At 45.0% G+C, this 20,931-nt stretch overlaps 1 protein-coding gene across 1 annotated transcript; it reads left to right on the forward strand.

Moving 5' to 3' along the window:
- Nucleotides 1–13,909: 13,909 nt before the first annotated feature.
- Nucleotides 13,910–15,207, forward strand: LOC141154273 (uncharacterized). Its single transcript, XM_073639959.1, has 2 exons — nucleotides 13,910–15,147; nucleotides 15,204–15,207. The coding sequence occupies exons 1-2, from the start codon at nucleotides 13,910–13,912 to the stop codon at nucleotides 15,205–15,207; spliced, it is 1,242 nt and encodes a 413-aa protein (XP_073496060.1).
- Nucleotides 15,208–20,931: the final 5,724 nt, after the last annotated feature.

Raw genomic sequence — 20,931 nt, forward strand, 5'->3', positions numbered from 1 at the left:
AGAGAGGGGGAAATTATACTACATGTGGGCCAGAGAAGGGGAAATTATAATACATAGGGGAAATAGAGGGGGACATTATACTACATAGGGGAAATAGAGGGGGACATTATACTACATAGGAGAAATAGAGGGGGACATTATACTACATAGGAGAAATAGAGGGGACATTATACTACATCGGGGCCAGAGAGGGGGACATTATACTACATGGGGGCAAGAGAGGGGGACATTATACTACATAGGAAAAATAGAGGGGACATTATACTACATGGGGGCCAGAAAGGGGGACATTATACTACATAGGAGAAATAAAGGGGACATTATACTACATGGGGGCCAGAGAAGGGGACATTATACTACACGGGGGCCAGAGAAGGGGAAATTATAATACATAGGTGAAATACAGGGGGACATTATACTACATAGGGGAAATAGAGGGGACATTATACTACATGGGGGCCAGAGAGGGAGAAATTATAATGCATAGGGGAAATAGAGGGGGACATTATACTACATAGGAGAAATAGAGGGAACATTATATTACATAGGGGCCAGAGAGGGGGACATTATACTACATAGGAGAAATAAAGGGGACATTATACTACATGGGGGCCAGAGAGGGGGACATTATACTACATGGGGGCCAGAGAATTGGAAATTATAATACATAGGGGAAATAGAGGGGGACATTATACTACATAGGAGAAATAGAGGGGACATTATACTACATGGGGGGCAGAGAGGGGGACAATATACTACATAGGAGAAATAGAGTGGACATTATACTACATGGGGGCCTGAGAGGGGGACATTATACTACATGGGGGCCAGAGAAGGGGAAATTATAATACATAGGGGAAATAGAGGGGGACATTATACTACATAGGAGAAATAGAGGGGGACATTATACTACATGGGGCCAGAGAGGGGGACATTATACTACATGGGGGCCAGAGAGGGGGACATTATACTACACAGGAGAAATAGAGGGGGACATTATACTACATGGGGGCCAGAGGGGGGGACATTATACTACATGGGGGCCAGAGAGGGGGACAATATACTACATAGGAAAAATAGCATGGACATTATAGTTCATGGGGGCCAGAGAGGAGGAAATTATACTACATGTGGGCCAGAGAAGGGGAAATTATAATACATAGGAGAAATAGAGGGGGACATTATACTACATAGGTAAAATAGAGGGGACATTATACTACATGGGGGCCAGAGAGGGGGACATTATACTACATAGACGAAATAGAGGGGACATTATACTACATGCGGGCCAGAGAGGGGGACATTATGCTACATGGGGGCAAGAGAGGGGGACATTATACTACATAGGAAAAATAGAGGGGACATTATACTACATGGGGGCCAGAGAGGGTGATATTATACTACATAGGAGAAATAGAGGGGACATTATACTACATGGGGGCCAGAGAAGGGGACATTATACTACATGGGGGCCAGAGAATGGGAAATTATAATACATAGGGGAAATACAGGGGGACATTATACTACATAGGGGAAATAGAGAAGACATTATACTACATGAGGGCCAGAGAGGGGGACATTATACTACATAGGAGAAATAGAGGGGACATTACACTACATGGGGGCCAGAGAGCGGGAAATTATACTACATAGGGGAAATAGAGGGGGACATTATACTACATAGGAGAAATAGAGGGGATATTATACTACATAGTAGAAATAGAGGGGACATTATACTACATGGGGGCCAGAGAGGGGGACATTATACTACATGGGGGCAAGAGAGGGGGACATTATACTACATAGGAGAAATAGAGGGGACATTATACTACATGGGGGCCTGAGAGGGGGACATTATACTACATGGGAGCCAGAGAAGGGGAAATTATAATACATAGGGGAAATAGAGGGGGACATTATACTACATAGGAGAAATAGAGGGGACATTATACTACATGGGGGCCAGAGAGGGGGAAATTATACTACATGGGGGCCAGAGAAGGGGAAATTATAATACATAGGGGAAATAGAGGGGGACATTATACTACATAGGAGAAATAGAGGGGGACATTATACTACATGGGGCCAGAGAGGGGGACATTATACTACATGGGGGCCAGAGAGGGGGACATTATACTACATAGGAGAAATAGAGGGGACATTATACTACATGGGGGCCAGAGAGGGGGACATTATACTACATGGGGGCAAGAGAGGGGGACATTATACTACATAGGAAAAATAGAGGGGACATTATACTACATGGGGGCCAGAGAGGGGGATATTATACTACATAGGAGAAATAGAGGGGACATTATACTACATGGGGGCCAGAGAAGGGGACATTATACTACATGGGGGCCAGAGAAGGGGAAATTATAATACATAGGGGAAATACAGGGGGACATTATACTACATAGGGGAAATAGAGGGGACATTATACTACATGGGGGCCAGAAAGGGGGACATTATACTACATAGGAGAAATAGAGGGGACATTAAACTACATGGGGGCCAGAGAGGGGGACATTATACTACATGGGGGCAAGAGAGGTGGACATTATACTACATAGGAAAAATAGAAGGGACATTATGCTACATGGGGGCCAGAGAGGGGGAAATTATACTACATAGGGGAAATAGAGGGGGACATTATACTACATAGGAGAAATAGCGGGGACATTATACTACATAGTAGAAATAGAGGGGACATTATACTACATGGGGTCCAGAGAGGGGGACATTATACTACATAGGAGAAATAGAGGGGACATTATACTACATGGGGGCCAGAGAGGGGGACATTATACTACATGGGGGCAAGAGAGGGGGACATTATACTACATAGGAAAAATAGAGAGGAGATTATACTACATGGGGGCCAGAGAGGGGGAAATTATAATACATAGGGGAAATAGAGGGGGACATTATACTACATAGGAGAAATAGAGGGGGACATTATACTACATGGGGGCCAGAGAGGGGGAAATTATACTACATGTGGGCCAGAGAAGGGGAAATTATAATACATAGGGGAAATAGAGGGGGACAATATACTACGTAGGGGAAATAGAGGGGGACATTATACTACATAATAGAAATAGACGGGACATTATACTACATGGGGGCCAGAGAGGGGGACATTATACTACATGGGGGCAAGAGAGGGGGACATTATACTACATAGGAGAAATAGAGGGGACATTATACTACATGGGGGCCAGAGAGGGGGGCATTATACTACATAGGAGAAATAGAGGGGACATTATACTACATGGGGGCCAGAGAGGGGGACATTATACTACATGGGGGCCAGAGAAGGGGAAATTATAATACATAGGGGAAATAGAGGGGGACATTATACTACATAGGGGAAATAGAGGGGACATTATACTACATGGGGGCCAGAGAGGGGGACAATATACTACATAGGAGAAATAGAGGGGACATTATACTACATGGGGGCCAGAGAGGGGGACAATATACTACATAGGAGAAATAGAGGGGACATTATACTACATGGGGGCCAGAGAGGGGGACATTATACTACATGGGGGCAAGAGAGGTGGACATTATACTACATAGGAAAAATAGAGGGGACATTATACTACATGGGGGCCAGAGAGGGGGAAATTATACTGCATAGGGGAAATAGAGGGGGACATTATACTACATAGGAGAAATAGAGGGGACATTATACTACATGGGGTCCAGAGAGGGGGACATTATACTACATAGGAGAAATAGAGGGGACATTATACTACATGGGGACCAGAGAGGGGGACATTATACTACATGGGGGCAAGAGAGGGGGACATTATACTACATGAGGGCAAGAGAGGGGGACATTATACTGCATAGGAGAAATAGAGGGGACATTATACTACATGGGGGCCAGAGAGGGGGGCATTATACTACATAGGAGAAATAGAGGGGACATTATACTACATGGGGGCCAGAGAGGGGGACATTATACTACATGGGGGCCAGAGAAGGGGAAATTATAATACATAGGGGAAATAGAGGGGGACATTATACTACATAGGGGAAATAGAGGGGACATTATACTACATGGGGGCCAGAGAGGGGAACAATATACTACATAGGAGAAATAGAGGGGACATTATACTACATGGGGGCCAGAGAGGGGGACAATATACTACATAGGAGAAATAGAGGGGACATTATACTGCATGGGGGCCAGAGAGGGGGACAATATACTACATAGGAGAAATAGAGGGGACATTATACTACATGGGGGCCAGAGAGGAGGACATTATACTACATGGGGGCCAGAGAAGGGAAAATTATAATACATAGGGGAAATAGAGGGGGACATTATACTACATAGGAGAAATAGAGGGGACATTATACTACATGGGGGCCAGAGAGGGGGAAATTATAATACATAGGGGAAATAGAGGGGAACATAATACTACATAGGAGAAATAGAGGGGGACATTATACTGCATGGGGGCCAGAGAGGGGGACATTATACTACATGGGGGCCAGAGAAGGGGAAATTATAATACATAGGGGAAATAGAGGGGGACATTATACTACATAGGAGAAATAGAGGGGACATTATACTACATGGGGGCCAGAGAGGGGGAAATTATAATACATAGGGGAAATAGAGGGGAACATTATACTACATAGGAGAAATAGAGGGGGACATTATACTACATGGGGGCCAGAGAAGGGGAAATTATAATACATAGGGGAAATAGAGGGGGACATTATACTACATAGGAGAAATAGAGGGGGACATTATACTACATTGGGGCCAGAGAGGGGGAAATTATAATACATAGGAGAAATAGAGGGGGACATTATACTACATGGGGGCCAGAGAGGGGGACATTATACTACATGGGGGCCAGAGAGGGGGACATTATACTACATAGGAGAAATAGAGGGGGACATTATACTACTTGGGGGCCAGAGAGGGGGACATTATACTACATAGGAGAAATAGAGGGGAAATTATACTACATGGGGGCCAGAGAGGGGGAAATTATAATACATAGGGGAAATAGAGGGGACATTATACTACATGGGGGCCAGAGAAGGGGAAATTATACTACATAGGAAAAATAGAGGGGACATTATACTACATAGGGGAAATAGAGGGGGCATTATACTACATAGGAGAAATAGAGGGGGACATTATACTACATTGGGGCCAGAGAGTTGGAAATTATAATACATAGGAGAAATAGAGGGGACATTATACTACATGGGGGCCAGAGAGGGGGAAATCATAATACATAGGGGAAATAGAGGGGGGCATTATACTACATCGGAGAAATAGAGGGGCCATTATACTACATGGGGGCCAGCGAGAGGGAAATTATAATACATAGGAGAAATAGAGGGGGACATTATAATACATAGGAGAAATAGAGGGGACATTATACTACATGGGGGCCAGAGAGGGGGAAATTATAATACATAGGGGAAATAGAGGGGGACATTATACTACATAGGAGAAATAGATGGGAACATTATACTACATGGGGGCCAGAGAGGGGGAAATTATAATACATAGGGGAAATAGAGGGGGACATTATAGTACATGGGGGTCAGAGAGGCGGGCATTATGCTACCTAAGGGCCAGAGAGTGGGGCTATACTGTATGGGAGCTAGACAGAGGGACATTACATTAAATAGGGACCAGATATTGGGACATTATACCGTATTGGAGCCAAGGAGGGTGACATTATATTACATGGGGGCCAGATAGGTGAACATTATACTATATAGGGACCAGAAAGGGGGGCATTATATTATCTGGTGGCCATATAAGGAGACATTATATTAAATTGAGTCCATAGAGGGGAACATTATACATAATTGGGGACAGAGAGGGGGACATTATACTTCATGGGAGTCCAAGAGGAGGCATTATGCTATATGGACACCAAAGAGGTATACATTATACTGCATATATACAAAGAGGGGACATTATACTACATGGGGGCCCAAGAGAGAGAATTAAACTGTTTGAGGGCCAGAGAGAAGGGACAGTATACTGTATGGGGGCCAAAGTGGAGGATATTATACTGTATGTGGGCCACAAAGGAGGACATTATAAACATATTGGGGGACAGAAAGGGAGGACTTTATTAATGTATGGGTCCACTTTAACAGTGCCCTCCTTGTGGACTTATACATTGAAAATGCCCTCATTGTGGCCTCATACATTATCAAAGTCCCCATACGTTAACAATGCCCCCATTGTGGCTCCATACATTATTCATCTATGGGACCACAATTTTCATTGTTCCAACTATATCAAGGCATAAAATGGGGGACCGCTGTACCACTGTGGAGAGGGGTATTACTTTTGCATTTGAACATAAAGACAAACATTACTACTGTAAGAGAGGAGTTTTACTATTGTATGAAGTCCACAAAAGAGGACATATGCCTTAATACTGTATAGGTACAAAATGGGAGAAAACATTTTTACTTTGAGAGGTCACAAAGGACATCGCTACTGTAATTTACTTTATAGTTAAGGGTACAACTACTGTACAGTCAGTTAGGGTTCTGCTTTGGCACTTCTCTTCACATGGTGCATTTTCTTCATCTTGCACAGTCTAGATGTGGGGGAAAAGAGAGGAGGGTGCTCAAGAAGCTGTAATGTCACTGGTGATCCCTGTACACTATACACTATATACAGAGCTCCTGTGTATAATGTCACTGGTGATCACTGTATTACCTGTACACTATACACTATATACAGAGGTCCTGTATAATGTCACTGGTGATCACTGTATTACCTGTACACTGACACTATATACAGAGCTCCTGTGTATAATGTGACTGGTGATCACTGTATTAACTGTACACTATACACTATATACAGAGCTCCTGTGTATAATGTCACTGGTGATCACTGTATTACCTGTACACTATACACTATATACAGAGCTCCTGTGTATAATGTCACTGGTGATCACTGTATTACCTGTACACTATACACTATATACAGAGCTCCTGTGTATAATGTCACTGGTGATCACTGTATTACCTGTACACTATACACTATATGCAGAGCTCCTGTGTATAATGTCACTGGTGATCACTGTATTACCTGTACACTATACACTATATACAGAGCTCCTGTGTATAATGTCACTGGTGATCACTGTATTACCTGTACACTATACACTATATACAGAGCTCCTGTGTATAAAGTTACTGGTGATCACTGTAATAACTGTATACTATACACTATATACAGAGCTGCTTTGTATAATGTCACTGGTGATCACTGTATTACTTGTACACTATATACAGAGCTCCTGCGTATAATGTCACTGGTGATCACTGTATTACCTGTACACTATACACTATATAAAGAGCTCCTGTGTATAATGTCACTGGTGATCACTGTATTACCTGTACACTATACACTATATACAGAGCTCCTGTGTATAATGTCGCTGGTGATCACTGTATTACCTGTACACTATACACTATATACAGAGCTCCTGTGTATAATGTCACTGGTGATCACTGTATTATCTGTACAATATATACTATTTACAGAGCTCCTGTGTATAATGTCACTGGTGATCCCTGTATTACCTGTACATTGGCACTATATACAGAGCTCCTGTGTATAATGTCACTGGTGATCACTGTATTACCTGTATACTATACACTATATACAGAGCTCCTGTGTATAATGTCACTGGTGATCACTGTATTACCTGTACACTGACACTATATACAGAGCTCCTGTGTATAATGTCACTGGTGATCACTGTATTACCTGTACACGGACACTATATACAGTGCTCCTGTGTATAATGTCACTGGTGATCCCTGTATTACCTGTACACTGACACTATATACAGAGCTCCTGTGTATAATGTCACTGGTGATCACTGTATTACCTGTACACTATACACTATATACAGAGCTCCTGTATATAATGTCACTGGTGATCACTGTATTATCTGTACACTATACACTATATACAGAGCTCCTGTGTATAATGTCACTGGTGATCACTGTATTACCTGTAAACTATACATTATATACAGAGCTCCTGTGTATAATGTCACTGGTGATCACTGTATTACCTGTACACTATATACAGAGCTCCTGTGTATAATGTAACTGGTGATCACTGTATTACCTGTACACTATACACTATATACAGAGTTCCTGTGTATAATGTCACTGGTGATCACTGTATTACCTGTACACTATACACTATATACAGAGCTCCTGTGTATAATGTCACTGGTGATCACTGTATTACCTGTACACTATACACTATATACAGAGCTCCTGTGTATAATGTCACTGGTGATCACTGTATTACCTGTACACCATATACTATATACAGAGCTCCTGTGTATAACGTCACTGGTGATCACTGTGTTACCTGTACACTATACACTATATACAGAGCTCCTGTGTATAATGTCACTGGTGATCACTGTATTACCTGTACACTATACACTATATACAGAGCTCCTTTGTATAATGTCACTGGTGATCACTGTATTACCTGTATACTATACACTATATACAGAGCTCCTGTGTATAATGTCACTGGTGATCACTGTATTACCTGTACACTATATACAGAGCTCCTGTGTATAATGTCACTGGTGATCACTGTATTACCTGTACACTATATACAGAGCTCCTGTGTATAATGTAACTGGTGATCACTGTATTACCTGTACACTATACACTATATACAGAGTTCCTGTGTATAATGTCACTGGTGATCACTGTATTACCTGTACACTATACACTATATACAGAGCTCCTGTGTATAATGTCACTGGTGATCACTGTATTACCTGTACACTATACACTATATACAGAGCTCCTGTGTATAATGTCACTGGTGATCACTGTATTACCTGTACACCATATACTATATACAGAGCTCCTGTGTATAACGTCACTGGTGATCACTGTGTTACCTGTACACTATACACTATATACAGAGCTCCTGTGTATAATGTCACTGGTGATCACTGTATTACCTGTACACTATACACTATATACAGAGCTCCTTTGTATAATGTCACTGGTGATCACTGTATTACCTGTATACTATACACTATATACAGAGCTCCTGTGTATAATGTCACTGGTGATCACTGTATTACCTGTACACTATATACAGAGCTCCTGTGTATAATGTCACTGGTGATCACTGTATTACCTGTACACTATACACTATATACAGAGCTCCTGTGTATAATGTCACTGGTGATCACTGTATTACCTGTACACTATGCACTATATACAGAGCTCCTGTGTATAATGTCACTGGTGATCACTGTTTTACCTGTACACTATATACTATATACAGAGCTCCTGTGTATAATGTCACTGGTGATCACTGTATTACCTGTACACTATACACTATATACAGAGATCATGTGTATAATGTCACTGGTGATCACTGTATTACCTGTACACTGGCACTATATACAGAGCTCCTGTGTATAATGTCACTGGTGATCACTGTATTACCTGTATACTATACACTATATACAGAGCTCCTGTGTATAATGTCACTGGTGATCACTGTATTACCTGTACACGGACACTATATACAGAGCTCCTGTGTATAATGTCACTGGTGATCACTGTATTACCTGTACACTGTACACTATATACAGAGCTTCTGTGCATAATGTCACTGGTGATCCCTGTATTACCTGTACACTATATACTATATACAGAGCTCCTGTGTATAATGTCACTGGTGATCCCTGTATTACCTGTGCACTATATACAGAGCTCCTGTGTATAATGTCACTGGTGATCCCTGTATTACCTGTACACTATATACTCTATACAGAGCTCCTGTGTATAATGTCACTGGTGATCCCTGTATTACCTGTACACTATATAGAGAGCTCCTGTGTATAATGTCACTGGTGATCACTGTATTACCTGTACACTATACACTATATACAGTGCTCCTGTGTATAATGTCACTGGTGATCCCTGTATTACCTGTATACTATACACAGTACTCCTGTGTATAATGTCACTGGTGTTCCCTGTATTAGCTGTACACTATACACTATATACAGAGCTTCTGTGTATAATGTCACTGGTGATCACTGTATTACCTGTACACTATACAATATATACAGTGCTCCTGTGTATAATGTCACTGGTGATCCCTGTATTACCTGTACACTATACACTATATACAGAGCTCCTGTGTATAATGTCACTGGTGATCCCTGTATTACCTGTACACTATACACTATATACAGAGCTTCTGTGTATAATGTCACTGGTGATCCATGCATTACCTGTACACTATATACAGTGCTCCTGTGTATAATGTCACTGGTGATCCCTGTATTACCTGTACACTATACACTATATACAGTACTCCTGTGTATAATGTCACTGGTGATCCCTGTATTACCTGTACACTATGCACTATATACAGAGCTCCTGTGCATAATGTCACTGGTGATCCCTGTATTACCTGTACACTATACACTATATACAGAGCTCCTGTGTATAATGTCACTGGTGATCCCTGTATTACCTGTAAACTATACAGAGCTTCTGTGTATAATGTCACTGGTGATCCCTGTATTACCTGTACACTATACACTATATACAGAGCTCCTGTGAATAATGTCACTGGTGATCTCTGTATTACCTGTACACTATATACAGAGCTCCTGTGTATAATGTCACTGGTGATTACTGTATTACCTGTACACTATACACTATATACAGTGCTCCTGTGTATAATGTCACTGGTGATCACTGTATTACCTGTACACTATACACTATATACAGAGCTCCTGTGTATGTCACTGGTGATCACTGTATTACCTGTAAACTATACATTATATACAGAGCTCCTGTGTATAATGTCACTGGTGATCCCTGTATTACCTGTACACTGACACTATATACAGAGCTCCTGTGTATAATGTCACTGGTGATCCCTGTATTAACTGTACACTACACACTATATGCAGAGCTCCTGTGTATAATGTCACTGGTGATCACTGTATTACCTGTACACTGACACTATATACAGAGCTCATGTGCATAATGACACTGGTGATCACTGTATTACCTGTACACTGACACTATATACAGAGCTCCTTTGTATAATGTCACTGGTGATCACTGTATTACCTGTACACTGACACTATATACAGAGCTCCTGTGTATAATGTCACTGGTGATCCCTGTATTACCTGTACACTGACACTATATACAGAGCTCCTGTGTATAATCTCACTGGTGATCACTGTATTACCTGTACACTATACACTATACACAGAGCTCCTGTGTATAATGTCACTGGTGATCCCTGTATTACCTGTACACTGACACTATATACAGAGCTCCTGTGTATAATGTCACTGGTGACCACTGTATTACCAGTACACTATACACTATATACAGAGCTCCTGTGTATAATGTCACTGGTGATCACTGTATTACTTGTACACGGACACTATATACAGAGCTTCTGTGCATAATGTCACTGGTGATCACTGTATTACCTGTACACTATACACTATATACAGAGCTCCTGTGTATAATGTCACTGGTGATCACTGTATTACCTGTACACTATACACTATATGCAGAGCTCCTGTGTATGTTACTGGTGATCACTGTAATAACTGTATACTATACACTATATACAGAGCTCCTTTGTATAATGTCACTGGTGATCACTGTATTACTTGTACACTATATACAGAGCTCCTGCTTATAATGTCACTGGTGATCACTGTATTACCTGTACACTATACACTATATAAAGAGCTCCTGTGTATAATGTCACTGGTGATCACTGTATTACCTGTACACTATACACTATATACAGAGCTCCTGGGTATAATGTCGCTGGTGATCACTGTATTACCTGTACACTCTACACTATATACAGAGCTCCTGTGTATAATGTCACTGGTGATCACTGTATTATCTGTACAATATATACTATTTACAGAGCTCCTGTGTATAATGTTGTCAGGCAAAAGGTATTTTTGCCCGAGTTTTAAAAAATGAGAGATGTTTTAAAAAAGAAAAAAAAAAAAAACCCACCCCCTATCTGTTTGTAAGTGAAGACATAGAACTCACTTTTGCTTTTCCCCAAACCAGGAATTTTTATGACCCGCCATAAAACCTCAGTCCAGGGCAAGCACTGGAACAAACCGGAAAATCCCTCCAAAAAATCCCATTGTTTAATTGTACAAACGTTTTATGCCAATTTTAATCACGCACAGGTCTGACAGAAACATCGGAACCACGTTTTTTGAATGCTTACCTTTTTCCCATTACAATAGTATAACTTGCATAACTGAGGAATGACCGGGAACTGAGATAATGGATTCTGAGCTTCTGAGCGTCATAGAGGTTTCATATTTAATATCTATCTTCATGAATATTGGTGACGGTCAAGATGATGTCTCCCTCTTGGATGTGGGACCCCCCCACACCAAGATATGGAATCTGAAGGATCTTTTAGGTCTTCTGCAGCTGGGTGGGCTCGCAAAGCCGAGCCCCCCTTGTAAGGTAAATAAGGGGTGTTCCCCAGAGTTTTGGCTGCTTACTAAAAAGCAAATCGGCCATTTTCAGGTCATTCTTCTCAGGGACGTCGAACGCACGCACATCACGCGGCGTAAGAAGAATCACCTCTAATTTCCGGGGAGCCGTCCCTCCCACAGAATCTGAGACCATCACCTTGTGAAGCAGGTTTTGCTATTACTTATCCCTTTTATTTTAATAACTGTTTATGCATACATGTAAATTGTCTCCTTTATAATATCTTGTATATCTTTTGTAAACACTGCCCACCTTTCGGGAGTAAATCATTAATTATTTACCAGTTTCTTTCTTCTTGTCCTATGTCGAGCAAACACGTTCCTCACTCGCTAATTCACATTACCTACCAGGTACCCGATCCATCTGTTAAGCGATCGGTGGTGGCAGTATACCAGTATTTATGTGATATTGTGGTTTGAGGGTGGCTGGTCGGAGGCATATATACGTTCCTGGAAGGAACTGGTGGTATATATACGTCCTGTCACATCACGTGCCACAATAGTCGACATAAATTAGAGCAGCTGCACCCGTGCTTATCCTCTGTCAATACCGTGTTTGACCAGCAGGATAAGGGGGCGCCAGAGAGCTGCAAGGTCTGACCCAAGAGTGGGTGTTGTTTTCATGACAAATTGGTGGCAAGCGGTGGGATCATAGGACATTAGTGATCTGGTTTGAGCAATCATTCCTCTCACTAAAAACTTGCACAAAAGTTTTGAAGATCGAACTCAGTGTTTATTAGATCTGAGACAATACTGTATGTGTAGCAGTTACCCCTACCCTTCTTCGCTTTTTCTTTTCTATTTTTATTTTGGTGATCATGGTCGTAGTTGGGGAGTCCTGGTATCACCAGCAGAAAAAGGACACTCTTACTGGAATATGTATAACCAAAGGCATTGACCCCCACGGCAAAAGCAAAGAACAAATGATTTCTGAACTGTTACAAGATGCTGCAGAGCCCGTCCGACAGCAGAGCCCTGATGAGGGGGCGGCCAGCCAGGGCCCGGATGGCGCTGCTGCCGGGGTCCAACCAGTGATTGCCAGCCATACCCGCAACCAGGGTAGTGTGGACCCCCACCTGCAGATGGCCTTGGAGGAGCTCGCCACAGACAATCATGATGGACGACTGGAGCTGATCCTGAAATTCCAGGAGCGGGCTGAGCGACAAGCCCAAGCTGACCGAGAGGCTGCTGAGCGACAAGCTGACCGACAACACCAGCTGGAGCTAGCCCGGATTCAGAAGGAGTCGCCCTCTACGCAGACCCGTGAGCCCAACAGTGCCAGCTGCTTTAAACCTCGTCCTGAGCACTTCCCTGTGATGGAAAAGGATGGGGACTTGGACACATTTCTGCGAGGCTTTGAAAAGGCCTGCAGGCAGTATCAGCTGCCCATGGACCAATGGGCAAGATATTTGACTCCAGGGCTCAGAGGAAAAGCTTTGGAGGTGTTTGCTTCCCTCCCTCGAGAGCAGGATGGAGACTATGAGGCCGTCAAGCAGGCCCTGATAAAAAAGTACCAGCTGACTCCGGAGGTTTACCGGAAAAAATTCAGAACCCTCCAACGTGGACCACAGGACACCTACCGTGATGTGGTAGACGGGCTCAGAATCAACTTTGAGCAGTGGATCCAAGGACTGTCAGCGACCACCTTTGAGCAGCTAAAGGACCTGATGGTGAAAGACCAGTTCCTGCATCTGTGTCCGACTGAGGTACGGCAGTTCGTGATGGATCGGGAGCCACCTGATGCCAATAAAGCAGCGCAGATCGCAGACACCTACGAGGCCAACCGGAGACCAGAGGTGCGGAAGCCGGTCGTTGCCAGCTGGAAAGGGGGTAAGCCATCAACCACCATCCCTGCCCCTGCCAGCCGACCTTCCGGAGGCCTTTTTCCCGTTGCCAAGGCCCTGCCTGCATCCGATGCCCGCAGGTGTTATTCCTGCAACCAGACTGGTCATCTCAGCGCCACTTGCCCAGAGAAGCAGAGGAAGAACCCCCCATCCAAGGCCCCAGGGCCTAATGCTTCAGTTCTTTTGGTGGGTGGGCCGGTTGGGAGGGCCTGTGAAAACTTTCAGTCTGTCAGGGTGGGGGACACTCTCACTGTAGGCCTCAAGGACACTGGGGCCGAACGAACCCTCATCCGACCCGAACTGGTGTCCCCTGAAGCGCTTATTCCAGGAAAGACCCTGACTGTCACTGGGATTGGGGGCGTCCGATGCCCCTTGCCCATGGCCCGGGTTTTTATTGATTGGGGTGCGGGGAGTGGGGTGAAGGAAGTGGGAGTATCCAAAAACCTACCTGCAAATGTTTTGTTGGGAACTGATTTGGGGAGGATGTTTGCTTATTATGTCCCTGACACCCCTCCCCGATCTAATACGGTTGGTAAGGTTAATGCTAATATTGTGAATGTCAATGCTTTACATGATGATGGTGATGATGATGATGATGATGTTGTTGTATTGGAAGGTGCAGGAGAACTCAGCCATGTCACTCTGCGGGGTGATGTTGCTGAGGATCCCCTAGCAGGAGCAAATGTCAGTGCCAAGGGTAATGGGGAGAGGCACGAGGACCATGAAGCAGGTGGTGCTGTGCCAGTGACCAGTGTCACAACAGAAGGTGACCTGGCTGATGGTAGCTGCCGCATACGTAGCACTGTGCCTGAGGTAATGGAGGATGATGGAGAAGTAGTTCTCATGGCCTCTCAGGCTAATGAGACGGTGTTATTCCCCGGGGAGACGGCCTATATAGCCGCTGTTACCCGCAGTCAGAGTGCCCAGAATGCAAGTAACGCCCTGCCTTCTGGACCCTCCTCGGACAGAGGAATAACAGGATCAGGTATGGACCCAGAGCCGGTCCCAGAGGGTCCCAGTGAGGACGTGGCCTTAACCTCACTTCTGGCTTCCTCCAGCCAGGAGTTTCAGGCAGCTCTGCACTCAGATGCTAGCCTGGAGACGTTAAGGAGCCTCGCGGAGAAACCCACCTCCGAGTCGGATAAGGAAAGGGTATTCTGGGACCAAGGGAGGTTGTACCGGGAGACAGTTCCCTGTACACCCCAACAGGAGTGGCTGAGGGAAAGACAGCTGGTCGTCCCCTACCCATTCAGGGATGAGTTGTTGCGGATCGCCCATGAAATTCCACTCGCTGGACACTTGGGGGTCAGCAAAACCAAGGCCCGGCTGTCTCATCACTTTTATTGGCCCAAAATGAGGACAGATGTGGTGAACTACTGTCGATCCTGTACCACGTGTCAAAGAGTGGGAAAGTCAGGGCCGGCCCCCAAAGCCCCCCTGATCTCTTTGCCAGTGATAGAGGAGCCTTTCCAGAGGATTGCTGTGGACATTGTGGGACCACTGGCCATACCCATCAGCTCTGGAAAACGATTCATCCTTACCGTGGTAGACTATGCTACCCGGTATCCGGAGGCAGTAGCCCTGTCCTCAATTAGGGCGGATAAGGTGGCGGACGCCCTCTTGGCCATCTTTTCGCGAGTAGGATTTCCCAGGGAGATGCTTACCGACCAGGGGACTCAGTTCATGTCACGCTTAATGGAGGCCCTATGTAAGAAAATGCAGGTGCAGCATCTGGTATCGAGTGCGTATCACCCACAGACCAATGGTTTGTGTGAGCGATTCAACGGTACCCTCAAACAGATGTTAAAAATGCTGGTTGAGACCCAGGGTCGCGACTGGGAGCGTTACCTCCCACACCTGCTATTTGCTTACAGAGAGGTTCCACAGGCCTCGACGGGGTTCTCCCCCTTTGAGCTCCTGTATGGCAGGCGTGTCCGAGGACCCCTTGGGTTGATAAGGGAATTCTGGGAAGAAGAGCCGAGCTCCCCAGGAGTGTCCATCGTGGAGTATGTCATGCACTTCCGTGACAAGATGCAGACCTTGACGCAGTTGGTGCATGACAACATGGCGCAAGCCCAGGCTGACCAGAAGCATTGGTACGACCAGAACGCCCGAGAACGGACCTACCAGGTGGGTCAGAAGGTGTGGGTGCTGGTCCCCGTACCAAAGGACAAGCTTCAGGCGGCCTGGGAAGGCCCGTACGTCATTCACCAACAGCTCAACCCGGTCACCTACGTGATCACCCTTGACCACGAGCGGGGTAGGCGGAAGGCGTTTCACGTTAATATGATGAAGGCTCATCAAGAACGTGGAACCTGCGTCCTACCGGTCTGCAACCTGCCCGAGGATGGGGAGGATGACCCTCTCTTGGACATGCTCGCCCAAGCGAAGGCCAGCGGGTCCCTAGAGGATGTAGAGCTAAGCGACTTGCTATCCGCAGACCAGAGGTCTCAGATGCAAGCAGTGCTGAAACCCTTCCAAGCAGTGTTCACCAACCTGCCTGGCAGGACTGAAGTGGCGGTCCATGAAGTGGACACCGGGAATCATGCCCCACTCCGGCGGACAGCCTATCGAATCTCCGACGAGGTGCAGCATGTCATGCGCCAGGAGGTCAAGGAGATGCTGCAGTTGGGGGTGATTAAGCGGTCCAAGAGCGCGTGGGCCTCACCTGTAGTCCTGGTGCCTAAGAAGGACCGGATAACCCGGTTCTGTGTGGACTACAGGGGGCTCAACGCTATCACCGCCTCTGACGCACAACCAATGCCACGCATTGAGGAGCTGCTGGAGCGGTTAGCCAGCGCGAGCTATCTCTCCATTATGGATTTGAGTCGGGGATATTGGCAGATTCCCTTGAGCCCCGGGGCTCAGGAGAAGTCCGCCTTTATCACCCCCTTCGGATTGTATGAATCCACGGTCATGCCCTTCGGCATGAAAAATGCCCCTGCCACGTTCCAGCGAATGGTCAACCACCTGCTCCAGGGACTGGAGAGGTACGCAGTAGCGTACCTGGATGACATTGCCATCTTCAGTCCCACCTGGGAGGATCACCTCGAGCATCTGCAGCAGGTGCTCGGGCGCATTCACCAGGCGGGCTTGACCATCAAGCCGGGAAAGTGCCAGATGGGCATGAACGAGGTCCACTACCTGGGGCACCGGGTAGGTGGGGGTACTCTGAAGCCAGAGCCTGGGAAGGTGGACGCTATCGTGTCCTGGCCCACCCCCAGGACCAAGAAGCAGGTGCAGTCCTTCTTGGGCACCGCAGGGTACTATAGACGCTTTGTGCAGGACTATAGTAGCCTTGCGAAGCCCTTGACAGACCTCACCAGGAAGAGCCTACCCCATTCCGTCAAATGGACGGATGAATGCGAGGTGGCCTTTAGGGCTTTGAAGACTGCCCTGAGCAGCTCTCCTGTACTAAAGGCGGTCGACGGCACACGGCCACTCTTAGTACAGACCGACGCCAGTGAATTTGGCCTCGGTGCTGTACTCAGCCAGGTCGACTCGGGGAACCAAGAACACCCCGTGTTGTACCTAAGCCGGAAACTGCTGCCGAGGGAAGTGGCCTATTCCACCATAGAGAAGGAGTGCCTGGCCATTGTATGGGCCCTCAACCGCTTACAGCCTTACTTGTACGGGCGCCCCTTCACTGTCGTGACTGACCACAACCCCCTGAGTTGGCTGCACACCATATCAGGTGCCAACGGAAGGTTGTTACGCTGGAGCCTCACCCTCCAGCAGTACGACTTTACCGTTCAACACCGCAGGGGCAGCTAGCATGGCAATGCCGATGGGTTGTCCCGGCGAGGGGAGCCTCCAGACATACGCTTGGAGGAGTACCAGAAGGTCCTACCTCCATAGCGCAGTCAAAAAGGGGGAGGTGTCAGGCAAAAGGTATTTTTGCCCGAGTTTTAAAAAATGAGAGATGTTTTAAAAAAGAAAAAAAAAAAAACCCACCCCCTATCTGTTTGTAAGTAAAGACATAGAACTCACTTTTGCTTTTCCCCAAACCAGGAATTTTTATGACCCGCCATAAAACCTCAGTCCAGGGCAAGCACTGGAACAAACCGGAAAATCCCTCCAAAAAAATCCCATTGTTTAATTGTACAAACGTTTTATGCCAATTTTAATCACGCACAGGTCTGACAGAAACATCGGAACCACGTTTTTTGAATGCTTACCTTTTTCCCATTACAATAGTATAACTTGCATAACTGAGGAATGACCGGGAACTGAGATAATGGATTCTGAGCTTCTGAGCGTCATAGAGGTTTCATATTTAATATCTATCTTCATGAATATTGGTGACGGTCAAGATGATGTCTCCCTCTTGGATGTGGGACCCCCCCACACCAAGATATGGAATCTGAAGGATCTTTTAGGTCTTCTGCAGCTGGGTGGGCTCGCAAAGCCGAGCCCCCCTTGTAAGGTAAATAAGGGGTGTTCCCCAGAGTTTTGGCTGCTTACTAAAAAGCAAATCGGCCATTTTCAGGTCATTCTTCTCAGGGACGTCGAACGCACGCACATCACGCGGCGTAAGAAGAATCACCTCTAATTTCCGGGGAGCCGTCCCTCCCACAGAATCTGAGACCATCACCTTGTGAAGCAGGTTTTGCTATTACTTATCCCTTTTATTTTAATAACTGTTGATGCATACATGTAAATTGTCTCCTTTATAATATCTTGTATATCTTTTGTAAACACTGCCCACCTTTTGGGAGTAAATCATTAATTATTTACCAGTTTCTTTCTTCTTGTCCTATGTCGAGCAAACACGTTCCTCACCCGCTAATTCACGTTACCTACCAGGTACCCGATCCACCTGTTAAGCGATCGGTGGTGGCAGTATACCAGTATTTATGTGATATTGTGGTTTGAGGGTGGCTGGTCGGAGGTATATATACGTTCCTGGAAGGAACTGGTGGTATATATACGTCCTGTCACATCACGTGCCACAATAGTCGACATAAATTAGAGCAGCTGCACCCGTGCTTATCCTCTGTCAATACCGTGTTTGACCAGCAGGATAAGGGGGCGCCAGAGAGCTGCAAGGTCTGACCCAAGAGTGGGTGTTGTTTTCATGACAAATGTCACTGGTGATCCCTGTATTACCTGTACATTGGCACTATATACAGAGCTCCTGTGTATAATGTCACTGGTGATCACTGTATTACCTGTATACTATACACTATAAACAGAGCTCCTGTGTATAATGTCACTGGTGATCACTGTATTACCTGTACACTGACACTATATACAGAGCTCCTGTGTATAATGTCACTGGTGATCACTGTATTACCTGTACACGGACAGTATATACAGTGCTCCTGTGTATAATGTCACTGGTGATCCCTGTATTACCTGTACACTGACACTATATACAGAGCTCCTGTGTATAATGTCACTGGTGACCACTGTATTACCAGTACACTATACACTATATACAGAGCTCCTGTGTATAATGTCACTGGTGATCACTGTATTACTTGTACACTATACACTATATACAGAGCTCCTTTGTATAATGTCACTGGTGATCACTGTATTACCTGTACACTATACACTATATACAGAGCTCCTGTGTATAATGTCACTGGTGATCACTGTATTACCTGTACACTATACACTATATGCAGAGCTCCTGTGTATGTTACTGGTGATCACTGTAATAACTGTATACTATACACTATATACAGAGCTCCTTTGTATAATGTCACTGGTGATCACTGTATTACTTGTACACTATATACAGAGCTCCTGCTTATAATGTCACTGGTGATCACTGTATTACCTGTACACTATACACTATATAAAGAGCTCCTGTGTATAATGTCACTGGTGATCACTGTATTACCTGTACACTATACACTATATACAGAGCTCCTGGGTATAATGTCGCTGGTGATCACTGTATTACCTGTACACTCTACACTATATACAGAGCTCCTGTGTATAATGTCACTGGTGATCACTGTATTATCTGTACAATATATACTATTTACAGAGCTCCTGTGTATAATGTTGTCAGGCAAAAGGTATTTTTGCCCGAGTTTTAAAAAATGAGAGATGTTTTAAAAAAGAAAAAAAAAAAAAACCCACCCCCTATCTGTTTGTAAGTGAAGACATAGAACTCACTTTTGCTTTTCCCCAAACCAGGAATTTTTATGACCCGCCATAAAACCTCAGTCCAGGGCAAGCACTGGAACAAACCGGAAAATCCCTCCAAAAAATCCCATTGTTTAATTGTACAAACGTTTTATGCCAATTTTAATCACGCACAGGTCTGACAGAAACATCGGAACCACGTTTTTTGAATGCTTACCTTTTTCCCATTACAATAGTATAACTTGCATAACTGAGGAATGACCGGGAACTGAGATAATGGATTCTGAGCTTCTGAGCGTCATAGAGGTTTCATATTTATTATCTATCTTCATGAATATTGGTGACGGTCAAGATGATGTCTCCCTCTTGGATGTGGGACCCCCCCACACCAA

Source organism: Phyllobates terribilis, unplaced genomic scaffold, assembly GCF_046119375.1.
Source record: "Phyllobates terribilis strain yellow unplaced genomic scaffold, ASM4611937v1 Scaffold_1__5_contigs__length_1240528914, whole genome shotgun sequence".
Classification (NCBI taxonomy): Eukaryota; Metazoa; Chordata; class Amphibia; order Anura; family Dendrobatidae; genus Phyllobates; species Phyllobates terribilis.

Bases quoted from the DNA above. Each gene is read 5' to 3' on its own strand.
- LOC141154273 (XM_073639959.1), top strand. From the start codon at position 13,910: ATGGAAAAGGATGGGGACTTGGACACATTTCTGCGAGGCTTTGAAAAG.